Source organism: Lagopus muta, chromosome 1 (assembly GCF_023343835.1).
Source record: "Lagopus muta isolate bLagMut1 chromosome 1, bLagMut1 primary, whole genome shotgun sequence".
NCBI classification, from domain to species: domain Eukaryota; kingdom Metazoa; phylum Chordata; class Aves; order Galliformes; family Phasianidae; genus Lagopus; species Lagopus muta.
The window spans coordinates 76254028-76272358 of NC_064433.1; the positions used below are offsets into that span (position 1 = coordinate 76254028).

Below are 18331 nucleotides of genomic sequence, written 5' to 3' on the forward strand. Positions count from 1 at the left end.
TTACTTCCGGCAGGACATCTGATGACATCTACCTATCAGCCCACTATGTTTTCACCTGTTTCTTCAGCTGAAGAGAAAGTGCACAAGTATTTCACAAAAACCTGGCTATGGGATTTGTATTCTGTTGGGTGAGTAGACTGAGTAGTGGGAGTCTAGTTTGGGTGACCTGGAATGACTGCAAGATACAACCAGATTTAAATCATAAGCTACCAAAGAAGACACCAAAATACATATATTATGGGTTTCATACCTACCAGATTTTTCCTTGTTGGAGCTGATGTTTGCATCAAATATATTTTCCTGTACTAGGTGACCATGCAGAGAAAGTATCCATCCAAAGGATGTGGCTGTCATGAAAATAGAACAAAGTGAGCACAATGTGATAAAGCAGCTTGTTACTTCCTGCAGTCTGCCTGTTCTGGCTCTGTGAATCAGCAGTTCACAAAGTAGGCTCATGGGATGTATCCTGGGATAAAGGAGAAGCTGATCTCCACAGAAGCCCTGCACAGGACTTGGGATTGTGTCCTGTGAGAAAGGCTGAGGGTTCACTGAGTATGCAGGTAGCCTTGCCAACACAAATGAGGCAGAGAAAGTGTTTGGGTCTGGATTGAGTGTAAGATGAGGGACTGAACAGGCAAACACTATATGAATTCCAAGTGCTCTGGTGAAGAAGTTTATACTCAGAATCTATATTGTCCTTTCTCCATGATGCTTTCAGGACTCCCCATGGACCAGGAAACAAATTAGTGTTTTCCAGACAGGAAGAGGGAGCAGAATGGTGGTGTGGGAAGCCATTTTCTGCTGAGCTTCAGGAGAAAGACAGGATAAACTTCTGGAGACTTTTCTTCTCTGGACTTCACTATTTATTGTTTGATGTCTGGAGACTGGCATCTGCTTAGGCCAGATCCCTCCCCCCGCCTCTGCTCTCTCTCACCTTCCATCTCCTTCCAGCTATATTCATCTTTTCACACGCTATCAGCAGATATTTCATATGTGATTTGCCCACTAGACTGATTTGAGCAACCAAAGTTCTCTCATATTTGTCTATGTCTGGCAAAAGTGGATTCTTTAGAGGAAAACAAATGTTTCCAATTCTTGGAGTCAAATAATATCATAAGCTTTAATGAGGAATGTTTTTTTAATGGGTGGGAGCAGCCACAGAGTACTCTGATGCTCTTAGAAGTTGTGATGTGAGCACAGGCCATGTGTCTGCCATGTCTTTCTATTAGACTTCAAGATGTCAGTTTTTCATGGAAAGGTGAATGGCAAAATCTGTTTCTTTTGATAAGTTCTGCTTGTCTCGGACCACTCCTATTGCTCTTCTGGTTCCTGGTTCTACATCCCTAGGCCAAGAGAAACAAAACTGCTGACAGCTGTAAAGTATTTTCATATGTGCAGAGGCAAGTGTTAACTTAGAAAAGTGCTGAGTATGATAATGGTATCTTTCAGCCATATAACTTACTGTCAAACCTACTGCTGTTGATATAAGCATCTGAGGCAGCAGTCCCTGCCTTTTCTAGGTAAGGTCCTCATGAAATAGAGAAAAATCTAAAGAAAGGCATTATTTCCATCAGAAACAGTGAATGCCTATAGCAAGATATTCCAGGCTAGTCTGGGGACTTCATATTGGACTGCAGGGAGAGTCTGCTAATGGATGGAAGGTAGTAGCAAGGCAGTAATGCACTGGGTATTAATTCAGAGACTATTGGTGAAGGCATTGTGAAGTTAGATCAGTGAGGATGAAAGAGTGAAATGCCAAGGGGAGCTTACCTTTCACAAGGGACTGCATGGGGGACAAAGCTGCCAAAATCAAATACCTGAAATAGATATTTTTAATACCTCTTCCCTCAGCTGCTCATGATGTACATATTTTGCTCTGAAAGTAATGCCTTCTGCCTCCTGTTTATTTCCATGAAAACTGCAACAGACACAAAGAGCATCATGACAGCATTTGATAGATCAAATTTTCTGTTACAAAATGCTATTTTCCAACATAATCACCACCATTAGCTCTGTGTTTTTGCCAGCAATGAACAAGAGCCTGCATGCCACCCGTAAAAATCTGCACCAGTAATACTGACCCATTGCTACTATTGCCACTGATGAAACAAACAACCTACCTCCTCACTGTGCTCGGATCCGCTCTTTGGTCTCCATAAATGCTCAGCAAGTATCACTGAATGTCAGTGGGTGCATTTTTTTTCTGCATAGAGGAGCTCTGTGATACGCCTTTGCTACATATGCATGTCCATATCAGATACCATTTTGCCAGATTGCCCCTTTGCTTGCCATATATGGCAGCAAGATGTAATGGAATATTGGCGCGAAAGTTCAGCCTCTACTGCTACACCACCAACATCTGCTTCTGACATTGTAGGCCGCCATCATAAAGTAGGAGGCATTATTGTCACAACAGCCCTCATCTTGTTGGCATGCCTGTTTCATCTGAATGATGTGTCCCATGCCTCTTTGCCTGTATTCCAAGGGCTACAAATTCAGCAAAAGTTAGCTGTTAGACTGAGGTCAGGGAATGGAGCGTACTGTGGTCAAGGGTATAGACTAGGTCATTTGTTGCTCCATACAACAAGATTCTATTAAATGCTTCTGTTGCTGTCTACTTCTCTTCAGTCCTAGTGGAAACCAGACTGTCACTGTCACTGTGCCTAATACCATCACAAGATGGGAAGCTGGGATGTTCTGCACAGGACGTAATGGCTTCGGACTAGCTTCAGCCTCCAGTCTGCTTGTTTTCAAGCCCTTTTTTGTGGAGCTCACACTTCCATCTTCTGTGATCCAGGGTGAAACCTTCATCTTGAAGGCCACAGTCTTCAACTACCTACAGCAATGTATGAAGGTTGGTGAGCCCTGACAGTCTTTGCTAGAAAAATAGGGTATGTTTAGATAAGAGATGGCTGAAGCCTATGCCTATTTTAGAAAATGTGTGACATTTGTCTTGTTACCTTCTGTCATCCCTGCTGCCCTGTTAGATCCAAATGACTATGGAGGAGTTCCCACATTTCCAGCTGAAGTCATGTGAGGGTTGTGTCTACAGCAGCTGCTTATGTGCTGGAGAAGTAAAGACGTTTCTTTGGAGTGTCACAGCTGAGCGACTGGGTGAGGAGAAGAAGGAGGTGGGGCTGAGGAGTTGGGATGGAATGGGGCCAAGGCGAGGATGCTTTGTAAGGGCTGAGTGAGGAGGTTGGGTTATGTGCCCTGTTATCCTAGGCTACTCATGTGCATTTCTCCTAAAGTCATGGATATTCAGTTTAGTGCTAGGAGGTACAGAACCTCCTGTAAGTAGGGCTCTAATCGAAATTTTTGCTGCGAACAAGTGACTTCTGTTATATTAATGGGAAGCAATGTTTACTGCACTAAATGTGTCTTATTTTCAGGGCTCGTGAACATCACTCTCAGCACAGAGGCCATTGCCACCAAAGAGCTCTGTGGCAAAGAGATACCGTTTGTCCCAAACCAAGGACAGAAAGATACAATCACCAAACTCCTTTTAGTCCGGGTCAGACAACCTCTTCTGTTACTTAGACCTTAAAATGGACTTTGTGCAACTCCTAGTTTGGTGCAGAGTAATTGTAGGGGTTGTCCCTTGTTATTCAAGGTGTAAAATTAGACTCTAATGGCCTGAGCTGGGGCCTTCAAATTACGAATTATATCGGTCTCCTCCATTTCATGCCAACTTCTGTTCTTCTGTTTGTGGTCAGGCCTCTAAATACAAAATCTTAAGTATTTATACTCCTTTATGTTCTTCCTACTTAACTCTCTGCTGAATCTTGCAACATTTGTTTCACAAGCATTCACAAGCTAAAATATTCTGAAAATTTCTTATCTGAAATTAAAATGACTGTAATTTTTTTCTATTTTTTTATTATTGATGATAAAAGGTAGAATCTCAGGCTTGGACCAAAATTTTGTCTGTATCTGTTTCTAATCCACTTTTTCTCTCCTATGTGCTCATTACTGCTATTACTAAATGCTCAACAGCCAGAAGGAGTGCTAGTAGAAAAGGCTCACAGCTCCATCCTGTGTCCCAAAAAAGGTAAAGAGATTGTTTTCTTCTTTTACTCTGCTCATCTCACCATTCCTGGCAATCTCCTGGGTCTTTGCAGTTGCTGAAGAGTTTTTCTTTGTCAAACATGATCAAGGTACAGAAGCCTACTCTAATTATGTTGCCATCAGGAGCTTCCTGGATAAGAGTGAGAAGGGATGTCAAAGCTTTTAGTATCTACATTCCTGATACTAATATGGCAGCCTAATATGACAGGACATTTTTGCCTGCAGTAATAACTGTATTACAGAACAGGGTGAGGCTGGAAGGTGTGACTTTGGACTGCTGCTCCTGCTTTCGAATTTTATTGTGATTTGTGGGTCTATTTGCAGCTTTTTTTGTGACCACTAGGTGCAATAAGACATACCAGCAACTGATATTTAGAATCATAAAATCCTTAGAGTTGGAAGGGACCTCTGAAGGTCATCTAGTCCAATGCCCCTGCAATGAGCAGGGATACCACTGCTAGATCAGGATACCCAAGGCATGATCCAGCCTTGCCTTGAAGGTCTCCGGGGACAGGGCATCAAGCACATCACTAGGTAATGTGTGTTACCTCACACGTGTGTTCAGTGCCTTACTACCCTCACTGCAAAACATTTTTCCCTTATATCTAACCTAAATCTACCCTATCAGAGCTTGAAGACATTTCCCCTTGTTCTATCACCACAGACCCTGCTAAAGAGTCTGTCCCCTTCTTTCCTGTAGCTCCCCTTTAGATTCTGAAAGGCTTCTCACCTCGCAACTGTCTCTTCTCCAGGCTGAAGAGCCCCAGCTCTCTCAGCTTGTCTTCATATGAGAGGTGTTCCGTCTGTGGATCATTTTTGTGGCCCTTCTCTGGACCTGCCCCTACAGGTCTGTGTCTCTCCTGTACTGAGGACAGCACATCTGGACACAGCACTCCAGATGAGGCCTCACCAGCGCAGAGTAGAGGGGCAGGATCACCTCCCCAAACTTGCTGGCCATGCTTCTTTTGATGCAGCCCAAAATAAAGTTAACTTTCTGGGATGCAAGGGTACACTGTTGGCACATGTGCAGCTTGACATCCACCAGTATCCCTTGTTTTTTTTTGTCAGGGCTATGCTCAATCCTTTCATCTCCCAGTTTGTATTGGTAATGAGTATTGCCTCGACCAAAGTGCAAGGTCTTGCATTTAGCTTTGTTGAACTTCATGAGGTTCACTGGGGCCTGCTGCTCAAGCCTATCTAGGTGTTTCTGGATGGCATCCCATCCTTCCGGTGTGTTGGCCACACCCCACAGCTTGGTGTCATCAGTAAACTTGTTGAGGGTGCACTCAAGCCCACTGTCAATGTCACTGATGAAGATATTAAAGAGTATCAGACCCAGAACTGACCTCTGGGAGACACCACTCAGTACCAATCTCCATCCAGACATTGAGCAATTGACCACCACTCTCTGGACTCAATCCTGCAGCCAGTTCTTCGTCCATTGAACAGTCCACCCATTAAATCCATATCTTTGCAATTTGAGGAGCAGGATATTGTAGGGTACCATATCAAAAGCCTTACTGAAGTCAAGGTAGATTACATCAGTGGCTCTTCCCTTGTCCATTGATGCAATGACACCACCATAGAAGGCTACTAGGTTGGCTAAGCAGGATTTGCCCTTGGTGAAACCATGCTTGTTCTCCCATATCACCTTCCTGCCTTCCGTGAGCCTTAGCATAGCTTCCAGGAGGATCTGCTCCATTCTCTTCCCTGGCACAGAGGTGAGACTGACAAGTTGGTAGTTCCCGGGGTCATCTTTTTTACCCATTTCTAAAAATTGATATGATATTACCTTTCTTTTGTGTCACCAGGGACGTCAGCTGATTGCTACGACTTTTCAAATATCATAGAGAGTAGCTTGGCAGCCACATGAATCAATCCCCTTAGGACCCTGGGATGCAACTCATTGGGACCCATAGACTTGTGGATGTTCAGGTTCCTCACTTAGTCACAAACCTGATCTTCACTTACATTGGGAGGGATGTTGACTCCCCAACCCCCTCCTACCAAACCAAATTTTTGAGGGCTGTGCAGTGAACAGTTATCAGGGAAGACCAAAGCAAAAAAATTAAATGTCTCAGCCTTCTTCTTGTCTGTTGTTACTAGCCTACTTGTGTCACTCCCTAGGGGTGGGCTAAGCCCTTCAGGACTTTCCTTTTCTGGTTGACGTAGCTGTAGAAGCCTTTCTTGTTCTTCTTGGCATCCCTAGCCAAGTTCAGTTCAAGCAGGGTCTTGGCTTTCCTGACCCCATCCCTACACAGTCTTGCAGTTTTATTCTTCCCATGATACCTGTCCCTGTTTCCACTACCTGTACATTTTCTTGCTCTTCAGTTTGATCAGCAGGTCCTGGTTTAGCCACACCAGTCTCTTGCCTTCTTTTCCTGACTTGCTATACCTGGGGATGGAGTGCTCTTGAGCTCTGAAGAAAGCCTCCTTAAAGATGTGCCAGCTTTGCTCTGCACCCTTGCCCATAAGGGCAATTTCCCAGTTCATTGGCTAACTCCCTGAAGAGCTGGAATTTAGCTTTCCTTAAGTTTAGCTTCCTAATTTTATTCTTCACCTGTCTCATGTCCCTCCAGAGTGTGAACTCAACCATCAAATGGTCACCACAGCCCAGGCAGCCTCCAATCCTGTTGTCATCAATCAGTTCATTTACCTGTGAGCACCAGGTCCAGTATTGCATCACCCCTTGTGGAGCTGTCAATTACTTGACTCAGGAAATTATCCTCAGTGCACTCCAGGAGCCTCCTGGATTCCCTACAGCTCACTGTGCTACTTTTCTAGCAGATGTCTGAGTGGTTGAAGTCCCCAGCAGGATGAGTGCTTGCGATTGCAATGCCTCCTTTAGCTGGAAGTAGAAGACCTTATCCACAGGGTCCATTTGATTGGATGACCTGTAGTAAACATTGATCACAAGACTCCCTTTGCTGCCTCAATCTCTAACTGGTGCCCAGGCTGTAGACTTGCTCATGACTGCTCTTCACATTCTATTCCTTTCCTTGTGTAGATAGTAACATCTCCACCCTTCCTTCCTTGCCTGTCCCTTCTGAACTGGCTTGTAGCCATCAATAGCCACACTCCAGTTGTGGGAATCATCTCACCAGGTTTTGGTGATGACAGCTATATCATGTTTTTCAAGAAGCACAGGAGCTTCCAGCTCCTCCTGTTTGTTTCCAAAGCTGTGTGTGTTGTTGTACAGGTACTTCATCTGAACAGCTGGTCTTGTCACTTTCTTAAAGGATAACTCCTTAGTTACTTTTAGTTATGTACCTTGAATTCCCCCATTGCCTTTTTCCTGTTGCCCCAGCAGTCACTGTCTTACCATCATAGAGTTCTGTATGCATTGCATTGCTGCTAGCACCTCTCAGTGCAGCAGGTCCTTCAAGGCCCCTGCCAGCACCCTGTCTCTCTATTATAGTTATGCCTTTCCACTCTTTATCATGGAAAGTCTCACTATCTTCCCCAGTCCTCCTTCACACCTAGTTTAAATCCCTCCCAACCTCCCAAGCCTCGTTAGCTTTTCTCCTAGCTTTTCCCCTTAGCGTTTCCTTTGAATCAAGTTGGCATAATTTACAAAGAGGAAAGCAGGTAGGTGGTTTTGACCACAGAGAATTCCTTGAAGATGCCCTTACCCTTTTCATAAGGCTGTTAGGATAGCACAGTCACAATGGAGTTAGATGGACAGAGCTGGGGGATGGAATGGGATAGGGTTTGTGAAGTGATCTGCAACTTTTGTGACAAGAAAATGGGATGTTAGCAACATCTTGAACAACTTCTGCAGATTTTTAAAGCTATTTTTGTAAGAATCTCTCTGTTTTGTTTTGTTTTTTTTTTTTTGGTCATTTTTGTCATATCTTACACCCGCTGGTATCAGGGAGTCCAGCAGAGGAGTCTGTGTCCTTAATGTTGCCTCTAAATGTGGTTGAAGGTTCAGTGAGAGCTACTGTCTCGATCACTGGTAAGGAATTTAGTTATGATAATACTTTTCCAACAACTATTTCTCTGAGTATAGCCCTAAGAAAGCCCAAGCCCAGAATACTCAATTCTCCTTCTGAGGTTTTCGAGGCTCCACTGCCTTGATCTTTCCATGTATGTAGCTGAGATTCCTGGTTCCACATATAACCAAAAACACTAAGAAAGGGAAAGCTTGTTCTATTTACGAGCTTCCTGTGGCAAGATGGGAGTGTGTACAGGCCATAAAGAGGGTGCAGTGAAACTGATAAGCTGACTGATCATAGCTGCCTGCACACTGTTGTGCTGGGGCTATCTTATTTAGTGCAGTACCAGGAACTGGTCACAGGTTGGAGAATATAAATATTGAGCCCCACCTGCCACCTATGAGTGGTCAGAGTGTCTACGTTCTGTCCCAGGTGACCTCATGGGGACAGCACTGCAAAACTTGGACCACCTGGTGCAGATGCCCCATGGCTGTGGAGAGCAGAACATGGTACTGTTTGCCCCTATTGTCTATGTGCTGCAGTACCTGGAGAAGACAAGGCAGCTGACTCCTGAGATTAAGGAGACGGCAACAGGATTCTTGCGCAATGGCAAGTACAACAGATCCACCTTGCTCTTCTGCCTTCCTCTGTACTCAACTTAGGTCCCTAGTGCCTTACACCCCTTATTCCTTAAGTACTCCATGACTTTTAATGTTAACACCACTCCCTTTCCTTGACCAATGATCTCATTGAAAATACCAGTCTGAACACTGTCATCCTAACCTACTTCTCAGGGTACCAGATACAGCTGCAGTATCAACATCCTGATGGTTCTTTCAGTGAATTTGGTACCAGGGATGAGTACGGTAATACTTGGTAAGCCTTGGGTTCTCTCCATTCTGTCCTTCTGCTGTCTGAGAGCTTTCTGTTTCCAGCATGGAATCCCTTTTTGTCCTATTGGACACAAAGTCTTCCAAATGTTTTTTTTTGTGCAACCTATCAATATCTTACTTCTTTTGAGATGAAGGATGACACTGAACTGATAAACTAAGAATAGCCCAACAGTAGGTGAGGAGGGACCTGAAAGTTTCAAGCTCCCACTTTTGTTTTCCTCATTTACTGCTTATTTTCTTTTTTTTTTTCTTTTTTTTTTTTTTTTTCTTATTCTTCCTTCTTGCTCATTTGCTCAATCTCTTTCTGTTCCTCTTTTCCCTCTCTCATGCCTTTTTTCTGCTATCTCCCTAATCAGGCTGACTGCGTTTGTGGTCAAATGCTTTTCCCAAGCCAAGCCATACATTTTCCTGGACAACAGGAGCATCCAAGCTGCTTTCAAATGGCTGGAGTTCCACCAGCTTCCGAATGGCTGCTTCAGAGATGTGGGCCAACTTTTCCACAGAGCCATGAAGGTAGGACCCAGAGAATTTTGAAAAAAAAATTCAAAGCAGTTCTTACTGGTAATTGTTTTATCTCACTTTTCTGTTGTGTTCTGCTTTCTTGCATGGGAGAAAACCAGAGGTAGGTGTGATGTTTCCTGAATAGTTTCAGGTATTTGTGTATCACTTTTCTCATCTTTTGGATATTTATACTTTTTGTAGGGAGGTATGGATGGGGAAGTTCTCTTGGCTGCCTACATCTCTGCTGCATACATGGAGAGAGGAGATACACCAGAGGTAAATACAAGAATTCTTTGCTATGCTTTTGTTTGAATTCTGGAGAGATTAGTGGAGTCATTGAAGGAGGAAATAGATTACCTTAGAGAGGTTTGTGAACAAAGTAATCGACCAGGAGATGATGAACTTACCACTTCTCAGGAAGAAGCCTCAACTACCCCTCAAGGAGGATTCTGTTGGCAGGGGAGAATATGAGGTTAGACTGCTACAGGGGAAGAGCCACTGTTACCACCTGTCTGAACTTCAGTAAGCCTTTGACAGTCTCCCAGAGTATATCCTTCTCTCCATATTGGAAAGATATGGATTTGATGAATGGATGTCTGACAGATGAGGAACTGGTTACAAGATCATACCCAGAGAGTGGTGGTCAATGGCTCCTGCCTTTCTATTCTGCACTGGTGAGAGCTCACCTTGAGTACTGTGTACAGATGTGGAGTACAGAAGAGACATAGACCTGTTGGAGCACATTCAGAAGAGGGCAACAAAAATGATCCAACGGATGAAACATCTCCTGCACAGGGACAGGCTGAGAGCTGGGGCTGTTCAACTTGAAGAAGAGAAGACTGCCTTTCAGCATCTCAAGGGGAGTTGCACAAAATAAGGAGACAGACTCTTTAGCAGGGGATGATAGAACAAGTGGAAATGGTTTCAAACTAAAGAAGGGAAGAGTTAGACTGGAAATAAGGAAGAATTTTTTGCAGTAGGAATGGTGAAGCAGTGGAACAGTTTGCCCAGAGATGTAGTGGATATTCTGTCCTTGGAGACATTCAAGATGAGGGTGGGGCGGGCTCTGAGCTACTTGATCTAGCTGTGGATGTCTCTGTTCATTGCAGGAGAATTGGACTAGATTACCTTTTAGGGTCCCTTCAAACTCAAATGATTCTATGATTCTACCTGGAGCTACTGGTGCTCATGTCTAGATACCATGCCTATTTCCCAGACTTGTGCTGCTCAGTCCTGCTCCCCTCAATAACTTCACAATCTCTTGCTACCCACTGCTCTGTTTCTGCTTAAAGCTAGGAATAAGGAATTATGGAGGAGAGAGAGGTAGGTGTGACTGCCACAGCTAAGTGAATAAACATGACATTTGTAATGTGTTTCATCTTCCCAGAAACTGGAAATCTGGGAAAGGAGTGCTAGAGAGAACATGCTGTAAAGTAGGACAGTTGGAATTGTATGTCTAGTTAATAATAATAAGGGGGAAGTCTTGCGAGATCATAACTAATTACTAGGCAGTGGTACTGGCAGTTAAAATATATAATCAAATTGATTATAGCATTGCTATAGACTTGGAGAAGCAAAGTTCTCTGGAAATAAGTGAAAGACAGCTGGAAATTAATTGTCTTCCTGACAAATGTCTCTCAGGCCACCTTTTTCATTTAAAGGCACTCAAGGATTGGTAGAGGCTGATTAGAGTACTTAGTCATCTCCATCATTGGAGGTTTTGAAGACCTGACTGGATAAACCTCTGAACAACCTTGTCTCATCTCACAGCTAACCTTGCTTTGAATAGATGTTAGATTGCAGACCTTCCAACATTCCTCATAATTTGAATTATCTGTCATTTGGTAATTCCATAAAGTGTCTTCGGCTGACTTGCATAGAGGTGACTTTTCATGAAACTGGATCACAAGTATTTGAAATGTACTGTCAAATGTAGCAGAATGAAATACAAATATAAGGACCTTCATTCTGGTAGAAAACTGAAGAGGGGAAATCAGTAAGTGCTGTAGATATACAAATGCTAAACAGGCAACCACTCCAAGTGTTTGACTCAATGGAATGGTGCACTGAATGCTGGAATGAATTCTGTGTCCTGCCAACAGTACAGTATTTCAAGGGAAGCTTTAAGTCCCACTGATGTAGAGAAACTGAAGAGCTGAATTGAACCCAGTAATCTTGCAAGCATTTGCAACTGTGTGCTGTTGCACTGTTGTTCAAAGTAAGATGTGGTGGTGCTATTCTAGTAGTAAGGGAATTCATTTCACTGAGAGAAATCCATGATCATCTGTGGGGAAAACCTCTGTCAAGCGCCTTGCACTGCGGGCTGGAGATGCTGCTTGGGGATGCTGAAGTGATACAAAGAGAAAGTGCAAACTCAAATACAAGGATATAAGGGTGAATATATGGGTTGCTTTCTATGCTAGTGCATACTAATGCATTCTTCTGCTTGTGTAACTCAGCATTTGCATGCCTCATATGTTTGCATGTGACCAATATCAATGTAACTCTTCTCTGTAGAGTACGGTGGTACGCAAGGCTCTGGGGTGTATCATTCCTTCCCTTCCCAAAGCTGCCAGCACTTACACACAGGCCCTGCTGGCCTACACCTTCGCCCTGGCTAAGGACTCTCAACGCACACAAGAGCTTCTTGACATACTTGATCAAAGCGCAATCAGAGAAGGTATGGGAGCCTTAGTGCCAGACAAACATCAGAAAAAGGATAGGTGACCTTTCTGAGCCCCTTGGTTACATGCAACATGAAAAGACTAGTTACCTACTCTTTTGGTCTTAATTTCTGTCCTTCATCAAAGATAGTTTTTTAGACAGACAGTCTGCTAGCCTAAGGTATGTTTTGGCCATATTGTGCTGTGGGTGCTAATTTCTTTCAAAGCTTTTGACCTTTTCTGGCACCCAGAGTGGAGGTTGTGCTCTTAAAGAAGTTGACTTTCTTAAGCAGGACTGCAAAGTGCAAAGTGCTAAGCAAAGCAGATTGGCAAACTGCCTGACTTCTTGTTATTCCCTGACTGTCAGGACCAGCTAGTGGGTAGCTAGCTAGTATTAGTCAGCTAGTGTACCTGGCAAACAGGAAAATGGAAAAATCAAATGCTGATTATTGGCAAGTTACTTTTTTGCTATCACTTTTATAAATGAGTCTTCAATGTGTAATACATAGTATTGGGTATGGTCCTTGCACACAATCTCTGTGCCTTTTAGGCCTCAAGATTTCTTCCCTGGTATCCCTCGATGTCATCTAACTCCTTCCTTCTCCCAGGTGGGCAGATCCATTGGAGTCAGACCCCATCCAAGACACACAGCACTAGCCTTTGGTCACAGCCACTATCTGTGGATGTGGAGTTAACAGCTTATGTCCTTCTGGCCCTGCTCTCCAAGCCAAATGTCACAGGGGCTGACTTCACCACAGCCTCTGGCATTGTGGTCTGGCTCACTAGACAACAAAATGCCTATGGAGGATTTGCCTCAACACAGGTAACTCAGGGGTGGGGAAAGTAACAGCGTCTGAGAAAGATCTCTGCAGAATCTAGTGTGAAAAAAAAACAGTGAACACTTTGAGGAGAAGAACCCTTGTATACAAAGGTTCTCAGGATGGTGAATTCAAATGTCTTTGGTCCTCAGAGCTGTGGAGCAAATGTGTACACCTATTTTTTCCTTTTCAGGATACAGTAGTTGCCCTGCAGGCCTTGGCTAAGTATGCAGCACTGACACACAACACAAAAGGAGTCGCAGAAGTGAGGGTGAGGTCCCAGAGAGGCTCTGGGAGGAAGTTCCAAGTTTCCTACCAGAATCGGCTTTTGGTGCAGGAGATGGCACTGACAGAAGTCCCAGGAAAGTTCTCAGTGCAAGCCCATGGCAGCTGTTGCGTCTTTACCCGGGTAGGTTACCCACTTCCCATGGACCTTTCTGTGTCAGCCCTCTGCTCATCATCAAAATTAATAGTCTCAGTTGCAGCTCTATACAAGGAGATGAGCTTTAACAGTGATTTACTTCCAGCTTGTTGCCAATGCAGCAAACCTGTGAGACTGAGACATAATGTGTCCAGAAGTGTTGCTTTTGTGACTCCTGGAGTATTGGAGGATGGAAATCTTGCATAGTGGTTCCCTGTTGTATGCTGAATGTTGTATGCTGAATGCTGTATGCTCACTTGGTCTCAAGGGGAAGAGAGAGGACAAGTAGTCTCAATTGGAAGGACCATGGAATTTTTCAATCCTGAATGACCTTTATTTCTGGTACTGGACTGAGTGTGCTCACTGCATCTATTTTATCCAGTTAGCATGGTCCATACCTTGAGGATTACTATAGTTACTGAAAAGGTATGACAGATGATATGAAACTTATTATCCATGTCTTACTCTGTCTTTTTGTCTCTCTCTGCAGACGGTGCTGAGATACAACATTCCCTCCCCGCAGGTTTCCAAATCCTTTGCCTTACAAGTGAAAACCAAGCCAGACAATTGCACCGAGAATGATGCATACTCTGTTACTCTCTATGTCAATGTCAGGTGACTTTGAAGACACAGGCTCATAGCCACACTTGGGGCTAGGTATGGCTGGAGAGCGGAGTGGTACTTGGCTGCAATGGAGGAACCCAACAGTTGCAGCAGAAGGGCCATATGGCAGACGGAAGGTGTGGGAAAGAAAGATAAGGTGTCTCTGAGGAAGGGGAAATGGGGAAAAGTTCCGAAGTCTTGCCAGGGAGAGGAACAGAATAAACACCTCAAATTAGGGGTGCTCACAGCAGTGCAGCCACTGTCTACCCCATCTGAGCTACTGCCTGGCCACAGTTCTAGCTGTGCTGCCTGGTTCAGGGTCCTGCATGCAGGGTAGTGTGATGGAGGGAAGGGAGAACTGGAACTGGGTGAGACCCTTCATTTGATCTTCTCCCTCAGGTACACTGGAAAGAGAGCCATTTCCAATATGGTGATTGTGGAAGTGTCCCTACTCTCTGGATTTGTCCTCGCTGCAAGATCTGGAATATCTGTAAGAAGCCTGGAATCAGGATGATGATGTTGTGTCAGTTGGACCATCCACACACCCAATGGGAGGGGAGATTGCATAGGAATGTGTTGCTTGTCTCTATCTTGAGCAATTTCGCCATCTCTTCCCTTCTGTCACACAGAAACATGAATACTTACTATTGTCTCTTACCTTGATCCTTGAGGATGGTGATCCTTCTGGCTCAACTGTATCCTTGACAGCCACATAGCCTAGACTTATGTCCTTGGGTTTTGCAGGAGGTAAGGGGCCCAGCAGAGAGATCAACCTGAAGGGGTAAAAGCCCCACATAAATTCACAAGTATGTGAATAAGAATCTGCTTACACAGGCTTAGATAAACCCTGCTGGGATTTCTCATGCCTCCTTTTCCAAAAGGACCAACTAAATTGCCACACCTGCTCTCCTATTCTAGCCACATCATTGGTATCCTGTGAGAAGAACAGAGAAAACCCAAGCAGGTGTTGCCATCTACTTGGACAAGGTATGTGTGTGCTACTAGAGAAGTTGCAGGAGTGGAGGACTCTGGAAGAGCTGTGTGGGGAATCCTGGCCTGGGCTAGCAGAGTAGAATTCATCTTGAAGTCTTGCATTTGATTCCACAGAGTTTTTTGCCTATCTTCAGAGTCAAATTTAGGTGAGGAATCAAAAGAGCAGCTCAAAAGTGAACTGTCATTTGCCTTTCTCCCTCAGCTGAGCCATATGTCTGAGACATATGTCCTGCATCTGGAAAGGGAAATTGGAGTGACCAACCTGAAGCCGGGACATGTCAGGGTCTATGACTACTACCATCCAGGTGAGTGGTATTATGGGCTGCCAGGGCTCTCTGGGTATTTATGCTTGGCTTTGTACAAAGATAAATTCTGTCTTTCCTGTCCTGTTGCAGAGGAGCAGGCCCTTACTGATTATAATGTTTTCTGCATCTGAGGTAGGTGTGTACTCCACAAAGATTTTTTACTGTTCCCTTCCTCAACCACTATACAGATCTAGTAGCCTCATTATGTTTCTTCTCTTGCTGCCTGAGAATAGCCTTGCAAACCACTGATTCAGCATGTTCCCTTTATTTAGAACTTCATCTGGAATTTCCTGAGCCTCTGGGGATTTTATCATCTGTCCTCTGTTTTCTGGATTTTGTCATTGCTGTATTGCTCTGTAGGTGGGACATGAAATGATTAACACGTGCTCTTGCTATGAAGGACTAGTCATGCATTTTAAGGATTCTCCAAAGGATATCTGGGCTGGTAATAGTGCATGGGCCAGCTAAGTGACAGTGCTTGCAGTTTGCACTGTGACAGAAGAAAGTCCAAGCAGAATTCAAGGTATTAGTTTTAGTTGACACTATTTGGGTATGGAATAGAATCATAGAATATTCCAAGTTGGAAGGGAACGTGACAGTCATCAAGTCCAACTCCTGACACTGCTGAACGTCCCACCTTTTTTTCTGGGAAAAGCTGAATTAAGACAAGGGCACTTAATTAAGCCAGAGAAACACTGTCTGTGAGAGTCCTTACTGAGGATCAGCTCTCCATAGCTGCTAGCATCCCAGAAATAATAACTTTGGTTATGCTATTTTCTCTCTGATATGATTCCTCTTTTTACTATCATTTCTCCAGGGACATAGCCTGCTTTCTTACTGTCCACTGTTTCAGCCCACAGGAGTTCTACTAGTGGGACATGCCCTAGGATGGAAATTACAGTTACTGGTATGCTGGGGCCTGCGTCACCTGGAAAGTCACATCTCAGTGGACTTTGATATTGGTGCTGAGGATGATCTCAAATTGGATTTCAGGATGAAACCCAGCCCATGCCATGCTGCTCATCTTGACAGCCATTTTTGGGGGTGTTCTTTTGGGTGTCTGATTAATTCTGATTGCTTTAATCCAGGGATTTTCTTGCTTGTAAAAAGAAGGAAAATAAAATATAAATCATAAATCTGGGTACTGTGGTGTGTATTTGTATTTTATAACAGAGCATATATAAACTTTACTTTGGAGGAGAGTGCATAAGCAAACTTATGCAGAGACAGTGTATGTGAAATGTGTACTTGGCATTTATTTCTTCCAGCACTTGTTTGGGCCCCAGCAACATCATGCAGATACCAATATGGGTTGAGGACTCTAGCCCTCCTTCAAGACCGATCCCACTAAATATTGTGTACTACACACAGATGTAGCTCAGTAGTAAGGTCTTGCTGATAAAAAAACCAAGAACTGCAGTTCGTGAAGTCTGTTCCTTATATTAGTATGTAAAGAGCACCACTGGCTACAGCTTTGGCTATTGTGGAGAGGAAAAGACTCAGCACTGCCAATGCCACAATGTTCTAATTATGTGTTTTATAGTATTTAGCAAAGCACAGGCAACGGATATGATAGAAGTCCTTGTAATATGGAATAGAGTCTTATTGGCAAAGCAACTACTGTAGTGGTCATACATATGTGTATATTGTACCTACTCCTTATTAAGCGTAGGAGGTAGTTCATGATTGAATAGGAGGAGTTCACACCAAACAAACAAACACATCTAGAATGTAAAAATTGCAGGTAGTGACATTTTTTACTCGCTATCCTTTGTGATTTCTACGCCCACTTTATTAAGAACTCTTCCACTTCCTTCAGAATGTTCTTTTTCAGACTTAAACTGTAAACTTAAACCTGTAGTGTCTGGCTCCTATGGAGCATTTAGAGGGAGGAGGCTGTGTTTCAGCAAGAAAAAAGTAAATACAAAGAAAAAAAGGAAAAAACTATTGACAAAAAGGCACTATTTTCTCTATGGCCTAGCCTTTACCTTCCTCGCTTAGAGCTGCAGATATCAAGCACTGCACTCATTTGTTTATCCTTCACAAAACTGGGAGGTTTAAGTGATTCATCTTGGAGACTTAGTGCATACTTCCACCTCCCTTGTGATCAGCTCTACTGAATACCTCCAGAGACACAAATCCAAGCCTTGTCCAAAGGAGAATTACCAAGATGGTAGCGGGGCTGGAAGGCATATCCTGTGAGGAGAGGCTAAGGACACCTGAGATGCCCAGTCTGGAGAAAGCTGAGAGATGACCTCACTGCTCTCTGCAGCATCTTGAGGAGGGGAAGCAGAGCGAGGTGCTCCTGGGAATGGACTACAAGCCAGGAAAGACACAGAGTTGCACGAGGGGAGGTCAGACGAGATATAAGGAAACAATTCAGAAGCAATCACTTCCTGGGTGCCTCGTGGCCAGGAGTAGTGATGGTATTGGTAATGGGAGATGGAGTCGGGGCTGAGTTGGATGAACTGTGCAGAATAAGACTGCGACTTTGTTTTTGCTGCTCCAGCATTTGTTTCATGCTACTTTCATTGTCTGTGAGTTAGATTGGGTTGTTTGTTCAGTATATGAGTTTCCAATCAGTAATAAGTCCAAAACTTCAAAAATATTTGAACTCCACTCACATAGAAGAGTAGGAGCCAGGACTCCTGGCTTTGACATAGTGAAGCCGTATGCTGTCGAAAGGGATCTGGCTGTACCCTGAAACAATTGTGGGTCTACTGTGAACTAACAAATGTCATCTGAGATTGTTCAGCAGGCACAGTCTGTACTTTTTAAGAACCATGGAAACAAATTAAGGGCAGTCCAGTGTCAAGAGTGATTCGCTTTCTTGCTCTGGTTCCTGTTGATTTGTTTATCCAGGTGCACTTTCACCTTTTTTTTTCTCTACCATTGGCACCAGAATCACTTAGCTGAAAAAAGTTCTCAAAAGAAAATAAATATATTAATAAACAACATAAGTTTTATTTCTGCCCACTTTGTGAAGAAAATAAACATCTTTTTTCCCCCCTTTTAATGCACCAGTCTTTCCAAAATAAAAACAATATTCCTAGGACCTAAGTATTTAAGAGCTTAGTGTGACAACTGAGAACAAATCAGTGATGCATTTTGATATGAACATGAAGAAA

The 18331-nt window shown here is 43.7% G+C and overlaps 1 protein-coding gene across 1 annotated transcript in view; it reads left to right on the forward strand.

The window, feature by feature from the left end:
• LOC125687911 (alpha-2-macroglobulin-like protein 1) overlaps positions 1–16169 on the forward strand; it is a 66312-nt gene extending 50143 nt beyond the window's left edge. The window contains exons 22-40 of the mRNA XM_048933250.1: positions 14–128; positions 2629–2854; positions 2988–3114; positions 3393–3514; positions 3997–4051; positions 7943–8026; positions 8439–8615; positions 8801–8882; positions 9256–9412; positions 9602–9676; positions 11918–12080; positions 12672–12886; positions 13075–13290; positions 13793–13917; positions 14305–14395; positions 14824–14892; positions 15101–15203; positions 15294–15335; positions 16057–16169. Of these exons, the coding sequence (XP_048789207.1) occupies positions 14–128; positions 2629–2854; positions 2988–3114; positions 3393–3514; positions 3997–4051; positions 7943–8026; positions 8439–8615; positions 8801–8882; positions 9256–9412; positions 9602–9676; positions 11918–12080; positions 12672–12886; positions 13075–13290; positions 13793–13917; positions 14305–14395; positions 14824–14892; positions 15101–15203; positions 15294–15334 (2243 nt within the window). The 3' untranslated portion in view covers position 15335; positions 16057–16169. The remainder of the gene's footprint in view (positions 1–13; positions 129–2628; positions 2855–2987; positions 3115–3392; positions 3515–3996; positions 4052–7942; positions 8027–8438; positions 8616–8800; positions 8883–9255; positions 9413–9601; positions 9677–11917; positions 12081–12671; positions 12887–13074; positions 13291–13792; positions 13918–14304; positions 14396–14823; positions 14893–15100; positions 15204–15293; positions 15336–16056) is intronic.
• The last annotated feature ends 2162 nt before the right edge of the window (positions 16170–18331 follow it).